Raw genomic sequence first — 26,504 nt, 5'->3', positions numbered from 1 at the left:
CGCATTTCGTGTAACGTGTGAGTCTAACTCTCAAAGTACCAGCATCTGGGAAGATGCCTGCTGTTTTGTGCACTGCACAGACTCCAAAGGTAACATGCTCTGGACAGGTTCTTAGGTATCTGCTGGCAAGTGTGCTATGGCCAGAATCCAGGGTTAAGGACAACCCCGTCCGATGAGCTGATACTCTCTCACCATAACAAAGCCTGGTGGGAGCAAGAGGATGCTAGAGGAGTGCAAGCTCACCATCGTGGTAGGAGCAGAGACGTGAAGAGCAGCAGGTGGCAGCTCCACAGCAGATGCAGGCCCCACGGAAAGTGCTGGAGGTAAGTGTCCAGCGTCCCCCTCACTGACGACGAAGGGAGAGAAAACACCCGTCCGGGAATCAAAATCCAAATTCTGCAGTTACAGGCTGCTGGCATTCTGGAGCCGGCCTCAACGGGCCATGACCTCAAAGCCACTCGCTATTTCCCGTTTGATCTCACAGTGATTTGTGCAGGTGGGTTTATTTTTTTAATTTTCCAAAATTTTAGTTTCTATTATAATTTTGTTTATATTCATTATACATATAAATTATACGTGCTTTCTATATACATTACATATGATTAATTTATAACTGTTACATTTTTGAAGGGATCCCTCGATCCCTTCTCTGCACAAATTCCTAGCTCAGTCTATAGACCAACAGTATCTGCCTCGGAGGGCTGAAAGGAGCACAACTGGTCTCTCTCCCACCCCAGTGGCTAGTCCACAAGTGAGGTCAGTGGCCAGTTGTGCACAATGCCCATGCCTCAAGAAAGAAACAGGCTCTGTCTTGCTGCCTGTTCCAGGGACCAGTAAAAAGAGCCAGGCCTTCTCCCGGGCTTCCTGGTGAAGCACACCCACAGCAAGGCACAGAAGGTCCCTTCCAGATGCAAGTCAGCAGACCCCATCTCCCTGCGGCTTCTACTTCTAACCCCCTGATTCTGCCAGGCATGGTGCCATCCTCCACAGACTTGCAGATCCATTCCAGGACCTATGGGAGGAGGACAACAGGAGGCAAGCACCGTGGCCTGAGGTCCCGGGCACATTCTCCAACCCAAACTTACCCAAGAGCCCTGACCTTTACCCTGATGCTTGCGAGGGCCCCAATGAATACGGCAGAAGCTCTGATCCACATATGGGCAAGTTGGGTCTATTCTTACATGGCTAAAACTGAAGGTAATGACCGAGTGATGAGCACACCAAATTTCCAATATTTTCGTATTTTGTACTTTTTGAAATTGCATTTTTTTCTTTTTTGGCCTGATACAGGACCAATTTTTTGTATATCTTTCACTGACACTTAAATTCTAACTTAAATTATTACACTGTTCAGATGGTTTGTCTTTATTTGACCTGTTAACAGTCTGACTGTGATATAAAATCTCCCCCAAACCACACAGATTTCTACTTACACTTGTTTTTGCCTCCTGCACTTTGTTGTTATGATCACTGATACGGAGTTAATCTCTGTCCATTCTCCATTAACAAGGATCCTTACACCACAATATATTTCTATAAACTCTGCATGGTTCGTCAATACTGCCAAACTGACTTTTTTTTTTTTAAGATTTTATTTATTTATTTGACAGAGAGAGAGAGACAGTCAGAGAGAGGGGGAACACAAGTAGGGGGAGTGGGAGAGGAAGAAGCAGGCTCCCAGCGGAGAAGCCTGATGTGGGGCTCGATCCCAGAACGCTGGGATCACGCCCTGAGCCGAAGGCAGACGCGTTAACGACTGAGCCACCCAGGCGCCCCATGAGCCACCCAGGCGCCCCCAAACTGACTTTCTTTTTGCTCACATTTAACTGACATATTGAGCCAAAGCTTTGGTGTTTACCCTTTGGCTATTACTCTTTCTGTTTATTTATTTTAGGTAGCAAACCTTTGGATTATTTTTTTTTTAATGGAATTTCCTTCTTTAAAAAGGTATCTCCTCCGTGGGTGTTTCATGCTTTTAGTGTCGTAACTGTTCTGGTCACGTGATTTCCACAGTGATTTCTGCTCGTGCTTCCAGGATTTTAAATGCTCATTTGCGGTACGCAGACTTTGATCTTTTGTTGGTCTTGTACAACACTGTGTCAGGTACATGGCCTGTTTCTAATTTGAAAAGTGGTAAATTTAAAGGTTTCCACACTCTCAAACCTATATCAGAATCATAAATTAGAGCACAGTAAGAGACCCGCCCATCTGCTCAGGCCACTGTCCTCAAATCCTTTCCTGGTCCATCATTCATTCACACATACAGGCCCAGAAATCTTCCAAAGTCTTGGTTTTAATCCTTCCCATTCTTCTTCATCCCACAGTTGCCATAAAATTGGCTTAACATCAACCCTTCCCCCACTACTGCTTCGTGCTTTTTTGTCTGTCATTAGTTAGTTATAATTTTAAAACTATGATGATTTCTCCTTTCTGGATTCTGTTTTAATTCACTTCCTCCACAGTGTACCTTCAAACGAGATTCTCCGAGAGACCTGCAGACCTATGGACCCATCCGTCCTGGCCTATCTTCCTGAGCAACAACATGGCCAAGTGGGAGGTTATGGGGTATCCTTGTGCGTCCAAGCTGCCCAGTGGGCCGACGTTAACGGCAGGAGCCGAAAACACTGGTGTACAAAGACAAACGGAACTGCTCTAGGGAGGACTCCTGTCCCCTGTTTTATAGGGTTGGGAACTCAGGTGCACTTACCTAAAACAAGAGCTGGACTCTGACCTTTCCAAGTCAGCAGACTGCCGGATTCATACCCGCAACAGGACAGGCTGAGGCCCTACACAAAGGTCCAGCCTCGAGTCGCACTTCATCCTGTCCCCGGCGTGAGAGTTTAACCATCCTCCACATTCTGAAATGTGCTCCTTCCCGCCTTTTGGGACCCAGGAGTTGCCACCTTTCCCTAGTCCCTGACCTATCAGGGAGGCTGGCAGGAAAGCACCTCTAGTGCTTTCATTTTCACCACCAGCTCCCCGTAAATGGACACGTCCACGTGTCGACAACAGGCACTGATGGATCTCTACATGCGACCTGGCCTAACGCAGGGGATTCGCTGACTGACTGAAAGCACGTCAAAGTGTCCAGAGTTGTGAGGACCCCGAAGCCATCCGTGCAAGCCTCTTCCCCCATCCCTTCTCCTTCCACAATAAACCAATATCAATTTCTGAGATTTAGACTAAAATTCGCCTGAAACATTCAATTATTTATGGAAATCATTCCAAGAAAAGGACGAGCCCCCCACCCTGTGGCTCACGAGCAAAATGCTGACAGATTAGGAAACTGATTCTGACCCTGTTATGTGACTGAATCAACCACTGTACTTTGTAGCTCAAAGAAATTCTCAGAAATCATCTGAGCATTCTTAGTGTCAGGTGAGGACACTGAGGCCCAAAATGGTGACCATGGCAAGTCGTCAGCCAAGTGGGAAAAGGGCACATTCTCTGCAGGTTGGTAGTTTCTACTTTCATTATATGTCCGCTCTCTGAATTTTAGTATGACCTTCATGGGCACCAAGTGGGCTACGGTCTCTACAACTGATGACAAACCAACAAGGAAAATCATGGTATTACAATTTACTATCCTGTCAAGGCATAATGACCGAACACGGTCAAAAGGGAGTGAAGAGCAAGTTCCCATAAAAGAAGGACAGAGCAGCCAAGACTGGTTGGGCTCTTCGCAGGCCACATACTCTGCTCTATTTCCGATCCATTCTTCTTTCCCATTTGCAAACTGACAAATGTTATGAATAGGCTGTTTTCCCCTGGTGCATTATGCCTGGTTCTGTTATCTCTGCAACATAGACATGATTCAGCCCAAGACGAAAGTAAATTTCACTGTAGTCCCACAACGTTCATCCAAGCTCAAGACAGGTTTCATGGAGTAATAATTCTTTAATTATATTTGGATTTTCTGATTCCACAAGTCAGTAATGCTTGTGGTTCAGAAATGTAATCAAATGCCCACCACATTCTAAACACTGACATCACTATTCCATGGCCCGCATTACATATCCAGAAGGGGCCATCAGAAGAAACAAGGGTCCTGTATCCCAGAGTGGGGAGTCCCCACTGAAGCCCCACAGTCAGTGGCACCAACTTCAGTGTCAAACAGACGTTAAACTTAGTATCAGCTCTTCCACTTAGTGGCTGAGCCTTGGATAATACGTATTAATAGCTACTTAAAAGGACTGTCCTAAGAATTCAATGAAATAATTTAAGCAAAGTGAATAACTAGCTTAACATCCAGCATGGTTACACCCAAATAAAGTTAGCTTCTTTCCATACTAACTTCTGCTAGTGCAGACAGTAAAAGTTAACATAAACGTGTCTGCTCACATATGCATAAATACCCTCCAGAGAATATACAAGAAACTGCCAGGATGCACTGGCTTCCCGTGGGGAAATGAACTGAAAACCTAAGGGACAGGGTGGGAGACTCTTCATGGTCTCCTGTGGATACATTTTTGTACCTTTTAAATTTTAAATTTATTCAAAGAATAAAGTTCTAAATAAATCATTTTACATAGAATCTGCAAAGAGATGCAAGACTGGTTCAATACTCAAAAATCAATCAATGTAATCCATTATATTAACAAGTTAAAGAAGAAAAATCATATGATTGTATTAAATGACACAGAAAAAGCATTTGACAAAATCTGACACCCATTCATAAAAATGTCTGAGAAAAAAAGGAATACAGAGGAACTTCTGCAAACTGATAAAGAACATTTAAAAATAACCTGCAGCTAACATTATACCTAATGGTGATAGACTCAGTGCTTTCCCTCTACGATCAGAACAAGCCCAGGATGTCCACGCTCCCAGCTCTCATTCAAATAGTCCTGGGAGCTCCTGGAAGAGCAACAAGGCAAGAAGAGGAAAGTGAGTGGCAAAGTAAAGGAGGGAATAAAGCAGCCCGTCCGCCGAAGAATCGACACAAAATTCTAGGGAGTTCAGCAAGGTCACAGTACACAAGATCGACATACAAATACGAATTCACTGTATCTCCAAAAAGTAGGAAGGACTATGTGAGCCCCAAAATTAAAAATATAATACTATTTCTAATTGCTCAGAGACAATGAAAAAGTAGGTGCAAATCCAATACAATATGTACAGGACTTTATGTTGAAAACTATAAAATGCTAATGAAAGAAATCAAAGAAAATCTTAAAAATTGAGAAACACAGTGTTCATGGATTAGAAGGTACAATGTAGTAAAGATGTCAATTCTCCTCAAATTGATACAGAAGATTTCCCATGCATTTTCAATAAAAATCCTAGCAACACTTTTTTTTTGCAGATATAGACAAAGATTATTATAAAATGTACACAGAGAGGCACAAGACCCTCGAACAGCTAAAACAATCTCCAGAAAGAGGAATGTGAGCAGAAACAACCTACCCAATCTCAAGACTTACTAGATACTTACAGTAATCAAGACTGTGTGGTACTGGTGGAAAGACAGACACAGACTGAGGAAACAGAACACTCAGAAATAGATCCACACAGGTGCGTCCAACTGATTTTGATAAAGGTACAAAAGCAATCCAGTGGGGGAGGTAAAGGTGCTGGAGTAACGGGACATCTATAGTCCAAAAAAGAACCTTGACCCAAGTCTCTCATCATATACAGAAAATTAACTCAGAATGGATCACAGACTTAAATGTAGAAAGTAAAACTATGAAACTTTTAGAAAAAACTATGAGAGAAAATCTTCAGGACCTAGGAGCCATGAAGGGTTCTTCGATTTGACTTTAAAAGCATAATTTATAGGGGCGCCTGGGTGGCCCAGCTGGTTAAGCGCCTGACTCTTGGTTTCAACCCAGGTGGCGGTCTCATGGCTGGTGAGATGGAACCCCGAGTCAGGATCCACACTGAGCCCGGAGTCTGCTTGAGTTTCTCTCTCTCTCCCTCTGCTCCTCCCTCCAAAGGCTCTCTCTCTAAAATAAAAATAAATATGTCCACCCAAATCCTGCTCTATGAAAGACACTGTTAAAAAGGATGAAACATCAAGCTATAGACTGAAAGAAACTACTTATAAAGCACATATGAGACAAAAGACTAGTATCTAGGAGATATGAAGAACTCTCAAAACTCAACAGTAAAAGAACGGAACAATACAATTAGAAAATGGGCAAAGGACTACAGAGCAAGGGAGATCACCAGCAAAATGAAAAGGCAATTTATGGGATGGGAGAAAATATTTGCAAATCCTGTATCTGAAAAGGACTTAATAACCAAAATATATAAAGGGCTCATACAACTCAAGAGCAAAAAAACAAAGAATGCAATTTAAAAATGGACAGAGGGGGGCGCCTGGGTGGCACAGCGGTTAAGCGTCTGCCTTCGGCTCAGGGCGTGATCCCGGCGTTCTGGGATCGAGCCCCACATCAGGCTCCTCCACTATGAGCCTGCTTCTTCCTCTCCCACTCCCCCTGCTTGTGTTCCCTCTCTCGCTGGCTGTCTCTATCTCTGTTGAATAAATAAATAAAATCTTTAGAAAAAAAAAAAAAAAATGGACAGAGGAACTGAAGAGACATTTTTCCAAAGACGTACAGATGGCCCAAAGACACATGAAGATGCCCAACATCACTCAGTGTCAGGGAAATGCTGATCCAGCCATAACGAGCGATCACCTTACGTTTGTCAGAATGGCCACATCGAAAAGACAAGGAATAGTAAGGGTTGGCGAGGGGATGGGAACATAACTGGGGCAGCCAGTATGGAAAACAGCATGGAGGCTCCTTGAAAAATGAAGAATAGAACAAGCATAGGATGTGATAATTCTATTTCTGGGTATTTATCTGAAAAAAAAGAACTTGAAAAGATATATGTAACCCCCGGTTCACTGCAACACTATTTACAATAGCTAAGATACGGAAGCAACCTAAGTGTCCATCAAGAGATGAATGGATAAAGATGTGTATCATATATAATATATCATATATATATAACATATATATATAATATGATCATATATATAATCTGTGGTATCTAAAAACAAAAACAGAAAAACAAAACCAAATAAAACAACCTCACAGATACAGAGAACAGACTGGTAGTTGCCAGAGGTAGAGGTGGGGGTAAAAAGGGTCAAGGGGGCCAACAGGTACACACTGACTTACAAAATAAGTAACTCAGAGAATGTCACGTACAGCACAGTGACAAAAGTTAAATATGGTACTGTATATGTGAAAGCTGCTAAGAGAGTAAATCTTCAAAGTCCTCATTACAGGAAACAAACTTGTTCTATACCAGCATACGGAAAACTACACTTATCGTGGTGGTCATTTCACAGTCTATACAGATATCGAACCGTTCTGTTGTACACTTTAAACTAATACAATGTTCTATGCCTTCAGACCTCAATGAAGAAAGAAAGAGAAAATTAAAGAAAATGAGGCAAGGACACGAAGAGACGTCTCACCTGAGGACACGCAGGACAAATGGGCACAGGAAACAATGTTCCACAGCGCTAGCGGTCAGGAAATAGCAGTTAAGACCACAATAACATAACAACACACACCTGTCAGAATGGCTAAAAGAAAGTGACACCACCAAACAGCGGTGACCATGTGGAGACACTAGATCACCCCACACTGTGGGTGGGGGTGTAAAATGGCACCCCTTCTGGAAAACAGACACAAACCCTACGACTGCCATAGGACCCAGCAAACGCACTCCCATGCATTCATCCCAGAGAAATGAGAACTTATGTTCACAGAAAAACCTATACGTGAATGTTTGTGGTAGCTTCACTCACAACAGCCCCAGACGGGGAAAAACCCAGACGTCGTCCCACGCGCAAACAGTTAATCTGTGGCACACCCACCCCAGGGAACACTGCTCAGCCACACAAAGGAACCAACTGCTGATACATGCAACAAATGAGTTACGTCTCTAGAGAATTCCACGGCCTGAAAAAAAAAAACCCATCCAGAAAATGTTACAGAATGTTTGATTCTGTTTTTATAACATTGTTGAGATGATAAATTAGGCAAATGGGAGACACCTGTGACTCCAGGGGTTAAGGGGGGCAGGGGGGCTTTATCAGGGCAACATGAAGGATCTTCACTGGGATGGACAGTAGCAACGTCAATAGTCTGGCTGTGATATCGTGCTCCAGCTCTGCAGGATGTTACCACTGGGGGGTACTGGGTAAAGGGTACAAGAGAACTCTAATCTTTCTTACAACTCTGTATCAATCATTATTTCAACAATAAAAAGTTTCATTAAAGAGATCAACTATATATACAGTCCACGGAGATCGAAGGAGATCCGAACAGACTTACCCAAAGCCCCACCCATCTATTGCACTCGTAAACACCACATTGCCCTGATCCGGAGAGAAGTAGAGGTGAGAATCATCCGTGTCCTCCAAGCCAGTGCTCCAGTCATACACTTGCTCTCCTGGGTCAGAATTTGGATTCACCTGGGATTCAGTTTCTCTCTCTGCTCTTTCTTCTAGGACTTTAGAAGTAAAAAGAGTTCCTGTGAGTGCATTAATCTAGGAGAGAGGGTGAAATGGCAGAATGTCACTGGATGGTTAGCACATCCATGGTGGGGGACGCGCTATCTAGAATTGTCAGTCAGTATGGGCTCCACGGATGCAGCTGATGTTTACAACAATAATTAACGGACACGTCATCAACCCATTCCTTCCAAACCCAGCAAGACTAAATTTTAAGGCCTCCATGAGGTCATTTTATGACCCGAGGGAGTGGCATCCGCAGCACAGGGCCTGGAGTCACTAGGAACTCACAACCCCACAATCCTAGTTCACGGCCTGAGCCTGCTCCCTCGCCAGTTCTCACACCTGGACTTGTCACCACTCTCCTCAGGCCCTTTTCCTGGCTGCCCATCCTCAACTATTTCCATCCCTTATTTCCTGCCGCAGAGAGAAAATGGAACCCATTATTCAGAAACCCTGCAAGCTCCCTGGATTCCAACTGATCGGCCCGTGTCTGTCTGCAAACACCACTGGCCCCTCTCCTTCTGCCTCCCTGGTGCCCCTCCTTGTCTGGCTCCACGGGGAACTAGATCCATTGATCCACGCTTTCTCGTTGCTCTACTTTGATCATTTCCTCCCTTCAACAAACAAATATTCTCAGCTGGTCTCATCAGTGGTGCCCCACTGTCTTGAAGAAAGTCCAAACCTCCATGCATGGCACACGACGTTCTCCATAATCAGAGCCCTATATTCCCTCCTACTCCCACCTCCTGCCCATTTCCCATGGTCTCACTCTTCAGTGACAGCAAGTCACGTGCAGCTCTTTGAATGAAACGTCCTACTATGCTTTCTCTCGAGTTTACTCTCATTCCTTCTCTCCCAAATGCCCTGGCCATAACTCCCGACCTTTTTCCATCTCAAGGCTTCTGTCCTGTGACTCTTCCTAACTGTCCTCCCTCCTGACCCAGTCAGGGTGAGGCAGCCTCATTCACATTCTCCAACCACACCCACGCTTCTCACTGCTCTCCAAAGAGCTCTTTAAAGGTCTCCCCACCACAGTGCGAGATCTCTGAAGACAGGGACTCTGACCTATTGGCACATTCACACTCCCCAGCACACAGTGGACATCCCAGAATTCACTTATTCAACATACAGCTACGCAAATGTCTGCTGGGTAAATGCACAAATGGTTGGGCAAATGTCATCTAAAGGCAGGTAATAAAAAACCAAGGAGCCTCCTAATATTGCTTCGCTTTGGAACAAAAATACAGGACCTTTAACAAGAGAGCATTAAAACCTATTACCCAAGCTTTGTATGGAGGGTGCTTCCGGGGGATGGAGGGGACTCCTGAGGGGACGCCCCTCCCGCTCCCTCTGCTGTGGTATGACGACTCCAACACACAGCGATCGTGCGTGGAAAAGTTCAGAAGACGTGAATTTCTATGACAACTTACCAGCTTCCTTACAACTCTTCCTGGAGCCCCGATTTGTAAAACACTGAAGTAAAGGATGAGATACCTGCTCTAAGATATTCTTGAGGTGAGAGTAGGCCTCCTGCGGGGTGAATTTCAGTTCCACTATCAAGCGATCGATCTTATTGATCACCAAAACCGGACGGATGTTTTCGAGCCAGGCTTGTCGCAGAACAGCTTGTGTCTGATGAAAACAGAAAGGCCAATGTAAAACTCATGATCTGAAATAACTGAAGCACATGAGAAAATCCTGATTCGTAATCAGCTCATTTCCATACTCGTGTATCACAACAGGTGCTCCCCAAACACTCATGACGTCTACACCATGGAAGGAAAGAACTACGGATAAGAAACTGCCCTTATGGAACTGACAATTCACTTAAGAAGGATAAATAAAATTATGCAGTTGACTGAATAATGAGAAAACAAACATTCATGTGGCCAACACACAGGCCGGAAAACCAGGGCATCCCCCGGAAGGCCCCACGTGCTCCTTGCTGACCACCAGCGCCCTCCTGGCATTAACCTCCGTTCTGCTCTTCTGGAGTATGGTGTACTCATGACACTTATCTTGTCAGGACAGAGACTAAGGCTGTGCTTCTCCGGCTGGGGCATCTGTGCCCTCAGGGGAGACCAGCGGGGGACATGACAGGGCAGTTACGGCACAACTTCTTGGAATTATCAAATTTCCTCCATTTGAATAATTTAAAGCTTTTACCATTCTTTTTTAAAAATATTACAACAAACAAGGTATGTTAAAAAGTGGGATACAAACGTGACAACATTTTTTGAGATAAAACATAAGGCCTCCAAACAAGTCCTTATAAGAACCGAGCTTGGAGAGCCACTCCGAGGTCCACACCCAGCACATCACCCTGGTGAACTCTTCCACCTTTGGTGCAAAGGAGAAACACTAGCTTGAGGGCATGGGGGAGAGAGAGAGAGAAGGGGTGGGGGGCAGGAGTGGGTGTGTAGGTAGGCAGAGGCATGAGCGTAGCCCGAGAAGCCAACAGAAGAGAATCTCCCGTAGGGAAGAGCGGGCTCAGTATCCTGCCATCTACCACCTCTCCCACTTCAGAATCCTCCCCAAATTCAGCATCGCCCCCACTTTGGCAGAGTCCCTCTCTGAGAGGGCATCACGGATGCTTCCAAGTACTTAAGGACACCATCCTCGTTAAGATCCCTTCCGGGCGCAGGTGACCTAACTCCATCACAGACTGGACCATTATTGAATGAAATGTAAAACCGACTTTCTGATTGTGGGTAAAACGTCTAAAATGCACAGAGCCATCGGCGGGCAGTCCCTCCCCTTCCTCCGCCTTCTTTATTTGACCAGTTACGTATTTCCACATTACGACCCACTACCTGTGGACAGACTCCTTCCACGGCATCGACCACGATGATGCACCCGTCACAAATGCGGACAGCTGTGGAGACTTCCGAGGAGAAGTCCACGTGCCCCGGAGAGTCTATCAGATTAATCAGGTACTCCTCGTTCCCTGAAATGGAATTTGAGAACACACGTTCAGTTGTGCGGGCACACGAAACCCTCCCTCAGGCGTTCTAGAATAAGAAAGGTGCTAAGAAGTAACTGAATACAGCTAAAGAAGCCAAAAAGCTCAATCAACAACCGTCGCTCCAACTGAGGAATTCCCACCGAGGGACCTATTGCCTCCAAGCAGCATCTATAGAAAATGTTGAAGGACGTTATCATTCCCCAAGTCACCACTTCCTAAGAGCTTACTGGAGCCAGGCACTGTGCTGAACACTTTCCGTGCGCTAATCACACCTCCCTGAATCCTTGCAGCACCCCTGCCAGGTACATGTTACTATTTCACTCCCCAGGTTCCAAGCTGAGACCAAAAGAAACCAATGCCAGAGCACAGAAGCTGTTCAAAGGGGCCCAAAGCAGGAAATGCAAAGACACAAATCACTTGGCCACGACTTCCCTACAAGCTCTGGGAGACCAGGGTGTGAACCTGAGATCGAGATTCAATTCTCCAAACCTTCCAAGAGCGGTTACTATGTGCCAAGCAATGTGCTACGTGCTCACACACCGATTTTACCTCTTTAACCATCCGGACAAACAAGAGTGCTGAGCTTTCAGTCAGACGATAACCCGTGCGGAGTTGTCCCAAGCACTGAAAGTCCCACATCCCATCAAACCCCAAGTCGGTCCCACATCCCATTAACTCCTAGGTCAGTCCCACATGAGCCAGAATGGGCCACCCTAGGTTACAAAGACTTCACGCTGGAACACGATGAAGGAAACCACGCGGAATAGAAATTCATTAGATGTCTATACTCATTCCCTATTTGCTAAACCTGATACAGTTCTTGTTTTTTTTTTTAAGATTATTTATTTATTTATTTGACAAGAGAGAGCACAAGCAGGGGGAGGAGCAGGCAGAGGCAGAGAGAGAAGCAGGCTCCCAGCTGAGCAGGGAGCCTGATACGGGGCTCGATCCCAGGACCCCGGGATCATGACCTGAGCCGAAGGCAGATGCTTCACTGACTGAGCCACCCAGGTGCCCCCCAGCTCTCTTTTAAAGGCAAAACAATCACTGATCGCTCAGACTCCCCCACACACACTACTTCTGCTCTCCCTCCTAACTCGGTGTCTTTCTACTTCTGTGTGCTCCACAGCTACTCCAGGACCCAAGGGCTAGACACTACACTGTGCAGGCCTTTCAGAGGATTTGCTCCCGTGCCATCTGAACAAGCTGACGACTCGCCTCGGGCCCTAGGTGACAGTGATACTGAGCAAAGACCACAGTAACCACAGCCAGAGCTCACGTTCGTGGACTCTGCGCCTGGCACCGTGCTAAGCATTTTGCAGACACTGGGTCGTGTTTACTAGCAACCACCCCTTGCAGAAAAACTAGGGCACAGAAACCTTAAATATCTTTCCTGAGAACATCTAACCAGAACCCGACTCTGAGGTAAACTGCTTAAGATCAAACAATTAAAAATGGTAGAATAAAAGTTCAAACCCATCTAACTCCAAAGACATACCTTTGACCACGCCACTCAAGATGGCACCAAGTTTGTCTCATGTGCCAAGTCCACTGGGGTTGAATTTCTTTTTTTTTTTTTTTTTTTTTTTTAAAGATTTTATTTATTTATTCAACAGAGATAGAGACAGCCAGCGAGAGAGGGAACACAAGCAGGGGGAGTGGGCGAGGAAGAAGCAGGCTCATAGCGGAAGAGCCTGATGTGGGGCTCGATCCCGGATCGCCGGGATCACGCCCTGAGCTGAAGGCAGACACTTAACCGCTGTGCCACCCAGGCGCCCCTGGGGTTGAATTTCTAAACACTAGGTTAGGGATTCCAAAGTGCCCCGGAGCTCAGTGGGAGAAAGTGCCACCAATGAACAATGGGCTGCTTCTTACAAACCACCGCCCTTCCACACCCCATCGCCAACCTGTTCCAGGTCTTCTTGTGCAAGGTGCGTTATAAGGAATCCTGGCTCTGCTCACCCACCAGGGAAGGCTCCAACCAGACAGAGGACTGTGGATATCTCCAAAGAAAACCAAAAACATCAAAGACACAGAGCCCGGGGACAGTGGTCCCTGGGCCTCAGTGGAGCCTTTTACTGTCAGGGCTCCCAGCGCCCTTTGGGATAAGCCCATGCTCTCTACCGAATAAGCCAAATGAAAATAAGCAGCGCTAGCAGGGTCCAAGGTCCAATCAGCTCGCATCATGTCAAACAGAAGCTATGAGATTCCTAAAATCTCTCCACATTTCCCTAGCCTAACCCTTCACTTCATAGATAAACATGCCCCCAAAGGGAAGAGATGTACACAGGTCACACCAGGAGTAGCCAGCCAGAAACACACCCAGGTCATTCTAATGACCTTCGTCACTTCCTATAGAAGTCTTAGATTCCTTTATACTTTGCAGCTGGGGAAACAACACTTGCTCGCTCATTTGAAAGCCCAGACTCTAGTGTGGGAGAACTGGAAGCGCTCTCCCACCCTGCCTGACAACAGCTGGGCCTGAGACAAACTTCCAGAAGCTGTGTCTGCTGTCAGGTCCTTTACAGAATTTAAAATGCATCTACAGAGAAACTTTAGGCTTCCTACACAATAGTGCTCTTGCCTTTTACTGGGGTTACAGCCCTTTAGACAACGCCCAGAAAAACAAACATACCTACCTACCGATCCATCCTCTATCTACCCTCCCCTAATTATGCATCCAATTCCAGACCCCTTGAAATTCATATAAGGACAGCAAGTTCAGATCTCAAAGACAACAGAAAGCTAGTGACAGACTAAGTGTTTTCACCTGCAAATAGGCAAAATAAAAAACAAGACTGCATGATCAGAAACCTTTGGGAACTACAGTGGAGGGGGGTCGGGGTGAGGAAGACGCTCACAACACACACATGTACTAAAGCCCCAGAGAAGCTCTGTAGTAAAGAAGCCAGTCTGACTTCCATATGTACCTGATGGAGAGAAGGGGAGGGACCGCGGTCACTCACACGGCTGATAACTACAGAGCTCAGCACATAGCCGGTCTCTGACTTTCAGTGATTTTTTTCATCTTCACTCTTTCCAAATCACTTCAAACTAAATTTCAAAGGTAGGGACAAGAACTCCAATATCCATCAGAGAGAAAAAAAAAAAAGCCCGTAAACGCAACTCTTCTGCTGTCTTCAGCCATGCCGTGCTGTTTAAGATTTGTTCCCTGAGGGGCGCCTGGGTGGCACAGCAGTTAAGCGTCTGCCTTCGGCTCAGGGTGTGATCCCAGCATTGTGGGATCGAGCCCCACATCAGGCTCCTCTGCTATGAGCCTGCTTCTACCTCTCCCACTCCCCCTGCTTGTGTTCCCTCTCTTGCTGGCTGTCTCTATCTCTGTCGAATAAATAAATAAAATCTTAAAAAAAAAAAAAAAAAAAGATTTGTTCCCCGAATGCCATCTACCACCGTTTGTGCTCGTGAGGGTCAAACACACACACACACACAAACTAGGTGTGATATTATTACTACTGCTGAGGGAAATTATAATTTCTAGGCACGCTAAATGACCTCCCTGATTTGTCACACGGTCCTGAAGGAGAGTAAGGGACTGACTCCTGCTCACGCATTGAGCCACACTCCCCAGGCATTCCAAAACACACCTCTTCATTTCAGGGACTGATCTCATTGGCAGCGCAACAATCCAATTTTTTTTCATGTTCCAGGCGACTGGGGAAAAGAAAAAGTTGGAAGCCCTGAAGTTCATCGTGGCAGGTATCTTGCCGGTAGTTTCTGCTCACAGGGAGTTACGGAAAATCACCCTTCCCCTGCCCATGAGTCCTCCAGGTTTAGGGTGCCACGGGTAATTGTCTCACGGAAGGTGCACATCAGTCACCAGTGCCTGCCAAAGGTCTCCTTTGTGAAGTGGAAAACTTTACATGAGGTCATGTTCAATTTCCAAAACACTGGAGATGTCCAGTGTGTCCAGCATGCACACAGAAAGCCAACAGGAGACAACATGACCTCAAACAAAGGGAGATGTCCATCACTCGTGGACGAAGATCCGTACTTCATGCAAGCGTCTCTTCTGTTTCGGAGTGTCAGGAGAATACAGTATCAGGAACACGGGAAGAGCCCGAGCCACGTGAGAACATGTTCCCTAGCACAACACTTACAGAACACGCAACACTTAGGGACGTAAGCTAGGCCCCAACTATATGGTAACCACAGGACTTTGCACAGGAAGTTCCCACAGGAAATATGACTACTAACCCTTTCTATTTTAAAACAGTATGTAAGATTATTGTAAATCAACAGATATGGTTCATTATTCCACAGAACTGTACAACACATTTTATCTCCTATTTGCCGACATGGCTAACAGGTCTCGGCAGGAGAACTGAGTGTGTCTTCATGAGAAGGCTGTAAGAAGAGGTTGTGGGTGGTTTTTCCTGATGATATAAATGTCAAAAATGACGTGGTTCAGGGAGGAGTGAGAAAACGGCCTACAAACAACTATGAATGGCAAATAATGAAGTTTTCTTGCTGCACGGCCCCATCCTCAAGTCCCCTCAGACCCTCCCGCAACATGAAATGAAGGAGACCACACATGGGCCACCTCTGACCACTCGGCCTCACTGGCTTGTGGTTTTTCCCCGAGGGCCCATCTGTGCCGGCCACTCAGTACTGGGGCCACACCCTGAACTGTGACATCACTAGGAACCTCGCCACCTTAGAAATCCTGCTACGTGGGTAGTAAATCTAGCAATTACACGTCTACACTGTCTTGACCTTTCTACTTACTGGCATTTTTGCCTATAAGGATCAAATAAGAACCAGAATAAAGAAGCCTTGTGTAAAAAAAAAAAAAAAAAAAAAAAAAAGGCTGATGCTCATTTCTCGGAACGTACGTCAGGGTTCCAAACCTTGGTTGGAACCTGCTTAGAATCTGTTTACTTCAACCTGGAGGGAAGACCAAGGACTATCTTTTAGTCATTTCATGTGGGTTAAGGCGCAGGTCCCACCATCAGAGCTGCTGCAACGCACCTCTGACCAAGACTGCACAGCGGGACGTGGAGCTAGAAGGATGGTTGAGCATGTTTCCAAGATAAGACAGACTGGAGCGAGCATCCTTAAAAGCTGATGGTCAAGTGTCGGTGAAGATACAGGAGAGAAGGAACTCAACAGGAGCCAAGTCCAGAGCACGCGTCTCCCACGCTGACAGGAGACCAGCAGAAACACTAAAACCAGCCCGGGGGGAGGCGCGGTGGCCAGCAGCAGAGGGAAGTGTTCCATGTCTGTGACGCAGAAGGTAAGGATGTCTGCTGAGATTGTGCGGGAGGGGAAGAGAGGACGGCTGGGGTCGGGAAGGAGGTTTAAAAGAACACACAAGACCTTGCAGAGGGAAGTCCGTCAGCAGCCCTGAGGACCAGCCAAGACCCCAGCCCCGGAGAATAAGGAAGTGTAGCGCCAGCTCCGTCCAGGGTTACAGTTTTGCTCAGAAAAATAAGACAGAAGGCAAAGAAACAGGCCCTTGGAAGGACTGTCAGCGAGATGACCCATCTGGGCTGTAAGAGGCGGGCAGTGAATGCAGGACGCGGACGGGGCTCAAGGAGCTGGAGAACTTGATGAAGTCGAAGAACGGGTACTTCACCCCACAGGTGAGCGAGCAAGAGGATCTAAGACTGTGAGGAGGGAGTATTCCAAGCTGAAATGTCAAAGACGGGCAGTTCCAGGCGGTCCTAACATCTAGAAAGGAGCCGTGACAGCGAGTGGGTGAGAAAAGTGGAGACCTACACACCGCCGCAGTGGAGAGGCCATGCCGTCGGGAGGGCTCACTGTCAGGAATGGAGAAAGCTACCCTGGCAGATTCGGGTAAAAAGAAAATTACGAGCCAGGTGCCAACATCACTAATGAGCTCACGCCGTCCTCAGGGAGCTGACAAGGACAAGAAAGAGGAGAACGGTTAGACCGTATAAACCTCAAAAGAGAGGGGAGTTTTAAAACAAGGCTGGAAGAATGAAGTTTGAACCAGAACCAGGGAACAAAGAGAATGGCAACCCCATGTCGTAACCCAGAGACGGATGGAGCAAGGAAGAATGAGTCTAAGGAGAGCAGTGTCCTGGGAAAACAGCCAGGCCCGCGGCAGAGAAGAGAACATCAACAAAAAGACGTTGAGGATGGAGAGATGCTTGTTTACCTTGGAACGTTTTCAGAGCACGTTTTGGGAAGGAAGGCAAGAGCAGGATGTTGAAGGAGGGTGTGAACATCACAGAGAAACATGGGGAAGAGACGGCTAGAGAGGCTCCCATCTTAGGTGGTGACCAAGGACAGTAGGGATGTGGGCAATGCTAGCCACAAGAAGATGTCTGTAAGCGGCCCCAGCAACCCCTTGTGGACAGGAGGGGGCACGCCTCAGGAGCCTTCAGCCATGGTCTGGACTGACCGACCTCTGAGAGACTCCTGGTCCAAGTGAACAAGCTGGAAACGGAATCATCGGGTTCCCAGGACCACTGCCACAGGCTAACCCCTCTGTCCTTGGGAAGGTTTCTGAAACTCCCTGAACTCCACTCTGTACGTATGTACAATGAGGGCAGTATCCATCTCACGGGGTTGCTATGAGGATGACCATGAAGTCATGTGTACGAGGCACCCGGCTCAGAACCAAACCATCATGCACCCATTTACTCACACCCAGCTTCAACCGAACGCTTCAAAAAGAAAAGCGTCATCTTAAGAGAAAAAAGTCCGACCTTTAGCCAAACAAGGGACAGACGATGGAACCCCTCCCTGCTAGCCTCAGTCCCATAAATAGGACAATAACTGGGACCGCGCATTAGTGTTCACATTTCTAGGAGAGGGAAGCTACTGTGTCTCAGTAAGAAAAAACACTTCCCGGCACATGCTGGCCTGGTGTGAACGTGGGTGGCACCATTCAGTCTCCCGTTGGCCCCGTCTTCACAGATTAAGACCAGAGAGCCTGCAGAGAGCCCTGCCTGTCCTTGGCCTCCAAGCTCTGTGTGGTTGCCTCCTGGACGAACACTGAGTGTCTCACCGAACCAGGCTGTTAGCTGGCCTGTGCGCCTCACGCTACAAACCCGAAACCTGGAAGTGAAAGCCTGCTACAATTTCTTCCATGGGGTGTTTCACAAAGTTGTAAAGAAGTTGCCAATAGCTTAAAAACTGGAAGATTTTACCAAAAGCTCGATGCCAACTTTTCTTGAAAAAGCAGATCCCCACAGAGCATCAGTCAGCTGGAGGTGAATGGCATCTGCCCCCACCTGGGGGCTTGGGGGGGTATTTCAGGGATGGGTACAATTAATTCACTCTCTAGCCTGCACTGCTCGGGTAGAGGCATCCACACCGACACGTCAAGAACTAATAATACACAACTTAATAATCAGATTTAACTGCTGCTCTAAGAAGTGGTTAATGACTGGGGAAAAATTAAGTTAGACACTTACCTCACAGCTTGTGTGAATACACGCGCACGCACACACACGATTACGGCTGGATTAGATGTACAAACTGAAAACATAATGTGGTAAGACTAGGGGTGATTTTTATTTCATTCTTGTGTTTTACTGTATATTCTATAATATACTGAATTTCCTATAATATATACAGATTTGCAAATGAATTCGGAATTTTTAAAAAGATGAGTAAAAATGAACGCTTCATTTCAGAAGTTCTCCAGCAGTAATACAGGTATAGAGAATGGCTACACTGTAGCAATGGCAGCAATAAGCCTTGAGACTATCTGAAGAAAACTCCAGGAACTTCAAATTATTTGACCCATTTAAAGACATTTCTCTCATCTTTATTTCAACTCTGGATTCAAAGGAATTACATCCCCTTAGGATTTTTTTAATAGAATGTACAATGAATAGTATTTCCTAACTCTTTAAATAACTAGATAAATGGATGGTATCCTTGTGGGAAGGACAAAGAGAGGTAAGACACAGGGAAATAACAAGGTTTAACAATATGGTCCCAACATTTGTAGCAAATTTTGGTCACAAAGGTAAAGATGAGACACTCCATTTTCTCAAGGAAGAAGTGTGTCCCTGGAAAATGCTAAGTATCACCTTCTACAATATACCTGGGTTTTCCACACCATTTCTGTAACATACCTGGGTTTTGTAAGCATGTTTAATTTAAACTAGAAAAATACCCTCTCTTTCAATCGAAGTAAGGATTTGAAAAAATTTTTGAAAGCCAGTGAAATCAAGAGTCAGAATCAGAAAGGATTTGATTAACACTTAGTGCAGAGATTCTTAATGAAGAGGATAGTGGAAGGGGGTGGGAAGGAGGGGAAGACACAGGGAACTAAAAATCTCCTGTGGAGTTTCTTCAACCAACAGGTCTCCCTCCTGCGGGAGGAGGTCCCCTTCAGACTGTCCCACCTTCACAGTGGGAATGCCCTCTGGCAGAGAATCAGTACTGAGATACAGATAAGAGCATCATCTTATCTCGGAGGCCTTTGGACAACACGTGCCTCACTCAACACCCCCAACTTCTACCCCCATTTAATACGTGGGGGAAAGAAGGCTCTGCACCGGTCGTCCAGCAGTTCCCCCATTTAATACGCGGGGGAAAGAAGGTTCTGCACTGGTCGTCCGGTGTGGAAACTGCCTCCACCCAAACCCCCTCTAGGCAGTCATGCTCACAGAGAGACACACTCGATACTCTGTGACTCCACTCCAACCACCACTCACAGACCAGGAGGTGACCGTCCAACCCAAGCGTGGCCAATCCATGGGTGTAACCTCTGCCAGGGCCCGGCATAAAAAGATAAGTGGGGCCACACCTTGTTCCTGAGAACGTGTGATCAGAAACATATGATAGAGCAGCAGTAAGCAGTGGAAATAGGGTAAAAAAACATACAGGAGTGGAGATGAGAGGCCAGGGCAAAGTGAGTTCACGAAGATGGGGACACTAAGAGTAGGCAAAAGCTACGAAATAGAGAAAAGACAGGGTAACAGAGACAAAGACAGAGAATGAGACCCACGGATAAGAGTGGAGTTCCAGAGAGAAGATCCACTAACTTGTACTGACGGTCTCGAGGGCCATCTTGGATCCAGAATCAACGGCTCCAATTTCTACGAGATGTCACTCAATGAAGCTCCTATTTTCTTGGTTTTCACGAATACTGTCTCCAGTATCATATTACACCTATTCTTTCAATAAGCCATCCCACCCCAGCACCAGCGAGCTCAAGTCTGGATTCTGCGCAGTCAAGAAAACAGCATATCTAAAACAATGTGAGAGCGAGGTGCCCAGGGTCAGAGGTCAACAAAGCAGAGGGTAGACCAAAGCTGGGTCCTATAGCCATTCTCCTTCAATGCTATGCCAGAGAGACAAGTGAACTGGAATGGGTGTTATGCGATACAAAGTAAACCTTAATAAAATGGTTAAAAACCAGGGTGGCAGAACCGGAGACAAAATTCAGAGGCAACAACTAAAACTGACAACTAGAGGAATCGTCAAATAAAAACGGACTAATGGTATAAGCATGGAAAGGAAAGCTACAAATCTCTTGAAAAATAAGGGGAGATGATAAATAAACTAAGCACTGACCCATGCCACACGAGGAGGACACAGCCTTTAAAATGTCAGATGGAGTCATTACTTTAAATGTTAAACACTCGGAATTCATTAAGAATACCTAAGAGCTTCAAAACTGGCTTAGTACAAAAATATTTTGCAGACTGACGTCAAAGAGAATAGAGTCGTGCCTCACGCAGAAGGTCCCCTGGTGCCAGTGCCAGACAGGACACTGTGAGAGATGAACCACAGATCAGTCACTTAGGGAAATGAAATACATCTTTATTATTTTCTTCTAATTATAAAAATACATATTTTGTGTTAAAATTTCCAAATAGTACAAAAATAAATATTTTAGAAAATCTTAAGTTTCACACAACTCAGTCCCTGGAGATAACTGGTGTTAAGGTTTTAGTGTGTATCCTTCCAGACATCTCTATCTACACACATATTTTATTACCAAAACACACTCTTATCGTACAAGTATTTACTCTGCCACTTGCTTTTTGTCTCAACATATTTTTCCTGTATTATCACATATAGATCAAACAGGCGTCTGAACAGCCGCCTGTTTTCACAGAAAGGATGTATCAGTGTACTTGACCGTTTTCCAAAGACAGACATAAAGGCTGTTGGCTTTTTTTTTTTTAACTAATACAAACTTTCTGGTGAACATCACTGAATACATATCTCACATACTTGTAAGACTACTTCTGCCACGTAAATCCCTGCAAGTATTACTGTTAAAATGACATCCTGATTTGCGGACAGCAAGCTGAAATGATCATGGCAACCCAATTAAGTAAGATTCTAAATCCAACACAGAGGCCATAGGACAGAATGAGGATCCAGCCAGGAAATGGAACACTAAGGCTGAGCCAGCCAAGTCCTGAGACTCTTGACCATTCTTGTGAAGAAATCCATACAATCGCCTGGGTGCATGGGGGGACAGGTGTGAACTGCCCATTCTTCCGCCCTCAAGCCAGTCAGAGGTCCCCATCTGCATCCAAGGCTGGACAGCCTGTCTCTGACAACAGCTCATCTGGAGGCCAGAATGAAGTGTGTGGAATAGAAAGCAAAGAAACTGAGGCATACAATTAATTCAGAAAGAGAAAGAAGGACACTGAAGATACAAAACTATTTTTCTTTAAAACACAGATTTACCTTTTGCATAATGTAGTGAAATGGCACTGGATTTCATAGTGATCCCTCGAACCTGTTCATCTTCTCTGCTGTCCATGTACCTTAACTGTAAAAATACATCATATGCATCCTTACTTCCCAATGAATTAAAATCTTAACATTGAAATGAACCAAGTCGGACTTCTGCTTTAAACACATAATTTTTAAACTAAAAGCCTTCCATATTTTTACAAGTGGGGAAGGGTTGGAGAACTTGCTGAATGTATTCCAATACCACACAGCCTCCCCAGAGTGCTGCTCATTCACACTCGGGCCGTGAATGACCAGGTACTCCAGGAACAAGTCACAGAAGTAGTATGTGGGGGATTCCTTCATTGCACATCCAGAACAGAGCCTGCCTTTCCCTACTTACAGGCTGTTTGACAAAGTTCAAGCAAAGACTGAAACAGAAGGTCTCTAGAAGCATGAGGAGCCTTCACTCCTTTCCCCAAATTTGTGGATTTTAAACATGTTTTTAAAAAAAGAATGGTATGGTGGAAGATATTTCTAACATGACCAGTTAGCTGATGGCTTTCATCAGTGTAATGCCACAAACAAGGGCCCACACCTCATTCTCCGGGCTCCACAGCACGTCGACACTGACACGGCCTCACTTACTGAGCAACCACTCCTCTGCACCCCTTCAGCCCTGCGTGCCTCACTAACTTCCTCCCTCTCCAGGACCGCTGTCCCTTGCCCTGCTTTACTTCTCTCCACTGTGTCTCCTTTGAAAAATTCTTCACTTTTACACTGACTTACTCCTTTCATTCAAATGCTTGAGGAATAACTGATTGACGTGGGTATGCCACATGGACTCATCCCACATCAACTCCTTAATCTGCCGACAGCCTTCCATTCCTGCAGCTCTGGCAAAACCGAACTCCTAAAAGCTACAGTGACCTCTGGCCAAACACAATCACCCTGTCTAACCTTCCATCTTCCTGATTTCAGTGTGGCATCAGACAGACAGAGCTACTGACCCTTGCATGCAGGTGTGCACACACACACATGTGAGATTCTTCTAAGAGTCTGCAATCTCCTAGCTCCCTTAGCTCTCCTGAGATGGTACTGCTGGCTCCCCTTCACCTCTCTGATCTCTGAGGCCCTCCTCCAAAGTCTCAGCCCCTGGTTATTCTTCTACACGTGTGTTTTTTTAAGCACTGATTTGAAACAAAACATACACAGTGAAAAGAATAGCAATACAATGAACACCTGTGTGTGTGTGCCATCCTATTTAAGAAAGAAAAAAAAGATTATGTTACTTTTGACGGACCACCTGGGCCCCTGGCTCAGAGGTAACTACTATCCTAAATTTTACCTTGTTCATTCACTTGCTTTCTTTATAACTTTTAAAAATGAGTGTACCACTAAGCAACTTATCATTCAGCGTTGCGGGTTTTAGGCCTTATACAAATGGACTCATACTCTATATACACACATATGCACCCACATACATATGTGGTACTGTCACTTTATCTCTGATCACTATCATATTTCTGAGATTCGGCCATACTGACGGACAGAGTCATCATTCATTCATTTCCATTACTGTAGGATTCCACTACACAAAGCCACTGCATCTTATTCATCCATGCTGTTTGTCACGGGACAGGTGGACGGATTCTAGTTTTTTAAACTATCACTGAGCTGTCATTAACAGTTGCATGTCTGTCTCTTGGTAGATTACCTAGAAGTGGAATTTCTGAGTTATTAAATGCACACATCTTCAACGTTACTAGCAACTTCCACATTGTTTTCCAAAGAGACAGAACTATTCCGCACTCTGAAGAGTGGATCAGAGGCTCCTCTGCTCCGCCACCCCAGCAACACTCAAAATGGTCAGGCTATTTTTAAATCAGATGGATGATAATATTTTTCTAATTTACATCGCTCCGATTATCAGTGAGGCTGAGTATCCTTCTCTGAGTTTACTGTTTCTTATTCAAGATGTTTGTCCATCTTTTTAACGGTTATATTACAGATTTGTGCTATTTTGGATAACAGATATTTATAGTCTCTGCATATTAGACCTTTGTCAATTATGTGTCGTTATTTCCCCCCAGGTACCAGGCTTGTCTTTTCAACTTTCTTCACGGTGCATCCTGAAAAACACATGTTCTTAGTTGTAATGTAGTTGAGTTGATCAAACTTACATAATGCTATGTACTTCTATGTCTTATATAAGAAATCTTCTCTTAAAGATCATAAAAGTATCGTCCTATATTATTTTCTCCAAGCTTCATAATCTTGCTCCTCACATACAAGTATTTTAATTACGTGCTGATCTGTGTGTGCAGTGTTAGTTAGAGGTCTTTATTTATTTTCCACATAGATACCAACTGTCCAAGGACAACGTATGGAGAGGCTCATCTTTTCCCTACAGATCAGAAATGCCAGCTCTGTGATAAATGAGGATCCCTGTTTCTAGGCCTGCTATTCTGGGCCATCGGTCAATTATCCCTCAGCCAACTGCAAACCGCAAGCTATCGTAGATTCATAGTAAATCCTGCTATCCGGTAAGACACACTGCACGTCCGACTCTTCTTCAGACATGTCTTTGCAGAGTTCTGCGTGATTTTAGAATCAGCGTATCAAATTCAAATTTTAAAAAAGCTTGAAATTTTTACAAGAACTGCTTATAGATCAACATGAAAAAAACTGTCATTTTAAAAATTGTGAGCATGCTGTAGCTCCCCGTGTATTTATATTTTCCCCAATGTCTCACAGGTACATTTTTAATGCTATAAAAGTGCCATATTTTCTGCTTATTGCTCATGTACACTCTTTTCAATGACTTTTGTACCCTGAAGCCTGCTAAATTCTTATTAATATCCTAGTACTTTATCTGTACACTTTTCTGAGATCTTTACGAAGTCGTACCACCCTTTCTAAAACTCTTCTTTTTCGTTTTTGCTTTATTGTTACAGCAGAGCCTCCAAGGCAGTGGACAGCAGAAGCTGTAACACAATGAGCAAAAGGGAGAAATAGCTGCCCTTGCCTTATTCCTAACTATAAATGCAAAAATGTCAACACTGCATTATTAAGGATGCAGGATTTTTTGGTAAATATTCCATATCAGATTGCGGAAGTTCCCTCTATGCCTACTTCACTATCAAAAAGGATGTTGAATTCTACTATGTGTTTTCTGCATCTACTGAAATGATCATGACTGTCCTACCTCTGATCTGTTAATATGGTGAAATGACATGTTAAACCAATCTTGAATTCTTTGCGATAAACTCTATTTAGCTATGAAAAACTAGCTCTTTATACAATTCCAGACTCTGTCTCTTAATAATGATTATAACTTTTGCATCTACCATCACACGGCTGTCAAGGGATTGTCCCATCCTGTATTAACACCCTTGCTAACTTCGGGGAGCCAGGTAAGGAGCTGGAGAGTATTCCCTGCTTCTTCCCTCCTGTGCTTTGGAATGGATGAGGAGAACTGAAATCATTTGTCACCTGAATATATGGTAGCAGGAGAGAGTTAAACCATCTGGACTTTGTGGAAATCCCGTTTCTCGAATGACTGTTTCCTCTTTCTTCCTGACCTCACTGCGGTTGAATCCCAGCTCTCCGTCTCTAAGCCTGTTGTTGGGCTGTCATTTCCCACTAGCACCTTTGCCATCCCTGCAGCACTTTCTTTCCCAGCAGCTTGCACTTCTTCCTCCTTGCCTTTCTTCTTGATCAATTTTGCTAGATATTTACCACTCATGTTAAAAGATGACCAGAAATTGTCTGTATTGCTAATATTTTTTAATAGACTATCTTTCTGGGAAATTTTAAGCTCACAGAACAACTGATCAGAGAGTACAGAGGCTCTCAAACACCACCCCCAACAAACTACACGCAGTTTCCCTATTATTTATCCACACCTTGTGTTGGTGCTGGCGCAGTACACGTTACACTTAATGAACCCATATCGATACATCATTACGAACTGAAATCCCTAGTTCACGTTAGGGCTCACTTCACATGTGTAATGACCTATGCCCACCTCTACTGTATCATAGGTGTTGGCCACATCAATCTTTCCCAAGAACTGACTTTGGCTTCATTGATCTTTTCTATAAAATGTTTGTTTTCTGCTTTGTTTACGTGTGCTTTATTATTTCCTTCCATCTACTTACTTTAGGGCTATTGCCCTATTCAAACTTCTCAGGTGGAGAAAACACAAGCAGTTCCTTATCTCGCCTGGCCCGGTTTCCTTGGTCCCTCCACATGGCACCTCAGGCCAGTCCCCACGCCACCTGCCTCCAATGTCTGATTCTGATACCAGTCTCCTACAGCTACTTTCTATTCATTTCTGCTTCTCTACCTCCTCTCCTCTCTGTTCCCAGTCACCTGACGGATTCTGCTGACTGTGTCCTAAATTCATGAAGGGAA

At 45.1% G+C, this 26,504-nt stretch overlaps 1 protein-coding gene across 1 annotated transcript in view; it reads right to left on the bottom strand.

The window, feature by feature from the left end:
- The window catches only part of EFL1 (elongation factor like GTPase 1), a 123,127-nt gene that overhangs the window by 92,028 nt on the left and 4,595 nt on the right, over positions 1-26,504 (bottom strand). The window contains exons 4-7 of the mRNA XM_026510572.4: positions 22,098-22,182; positions 11,293-11,426; positions 9,974-10,111; positions 8,298-8,512 (exon numbers count right to left, since the gene is read on the bottom strand). Coding sequence (XP_026366357.1) covers positions 8,298-8,512; positions 9,974-10,111; positions 11,293-11,426; positions 22,098-22,182 — 572 coding nt within the window. The remainder of the gene's footprint in view (positions 1-8,297; positions 8,513-9,973; positions 10,112-11,292; positions 11,427-22,097; positions 22,183-26,504) is intronic.

This window comes from Ursus arctos, unplaced genomic scaffold, assembly GCF_023065955.2.
Source record: "Ursus arctos isolate Adak ecotype North America unplaced genomic scaffold, UrsArc2.0 scaffold_28, whole genome shotgun sequence".
Lineage (NCBI taxonomy): Eukaryota > Metazoa > Chordata > Mammalia > Carnivora > Ursidae > Ursus > Ursus arctos.
Note: the sequence above shows the minus strand (reverse complement) of the source record. Positions and strands in the feature narration are given on the sequence as shown.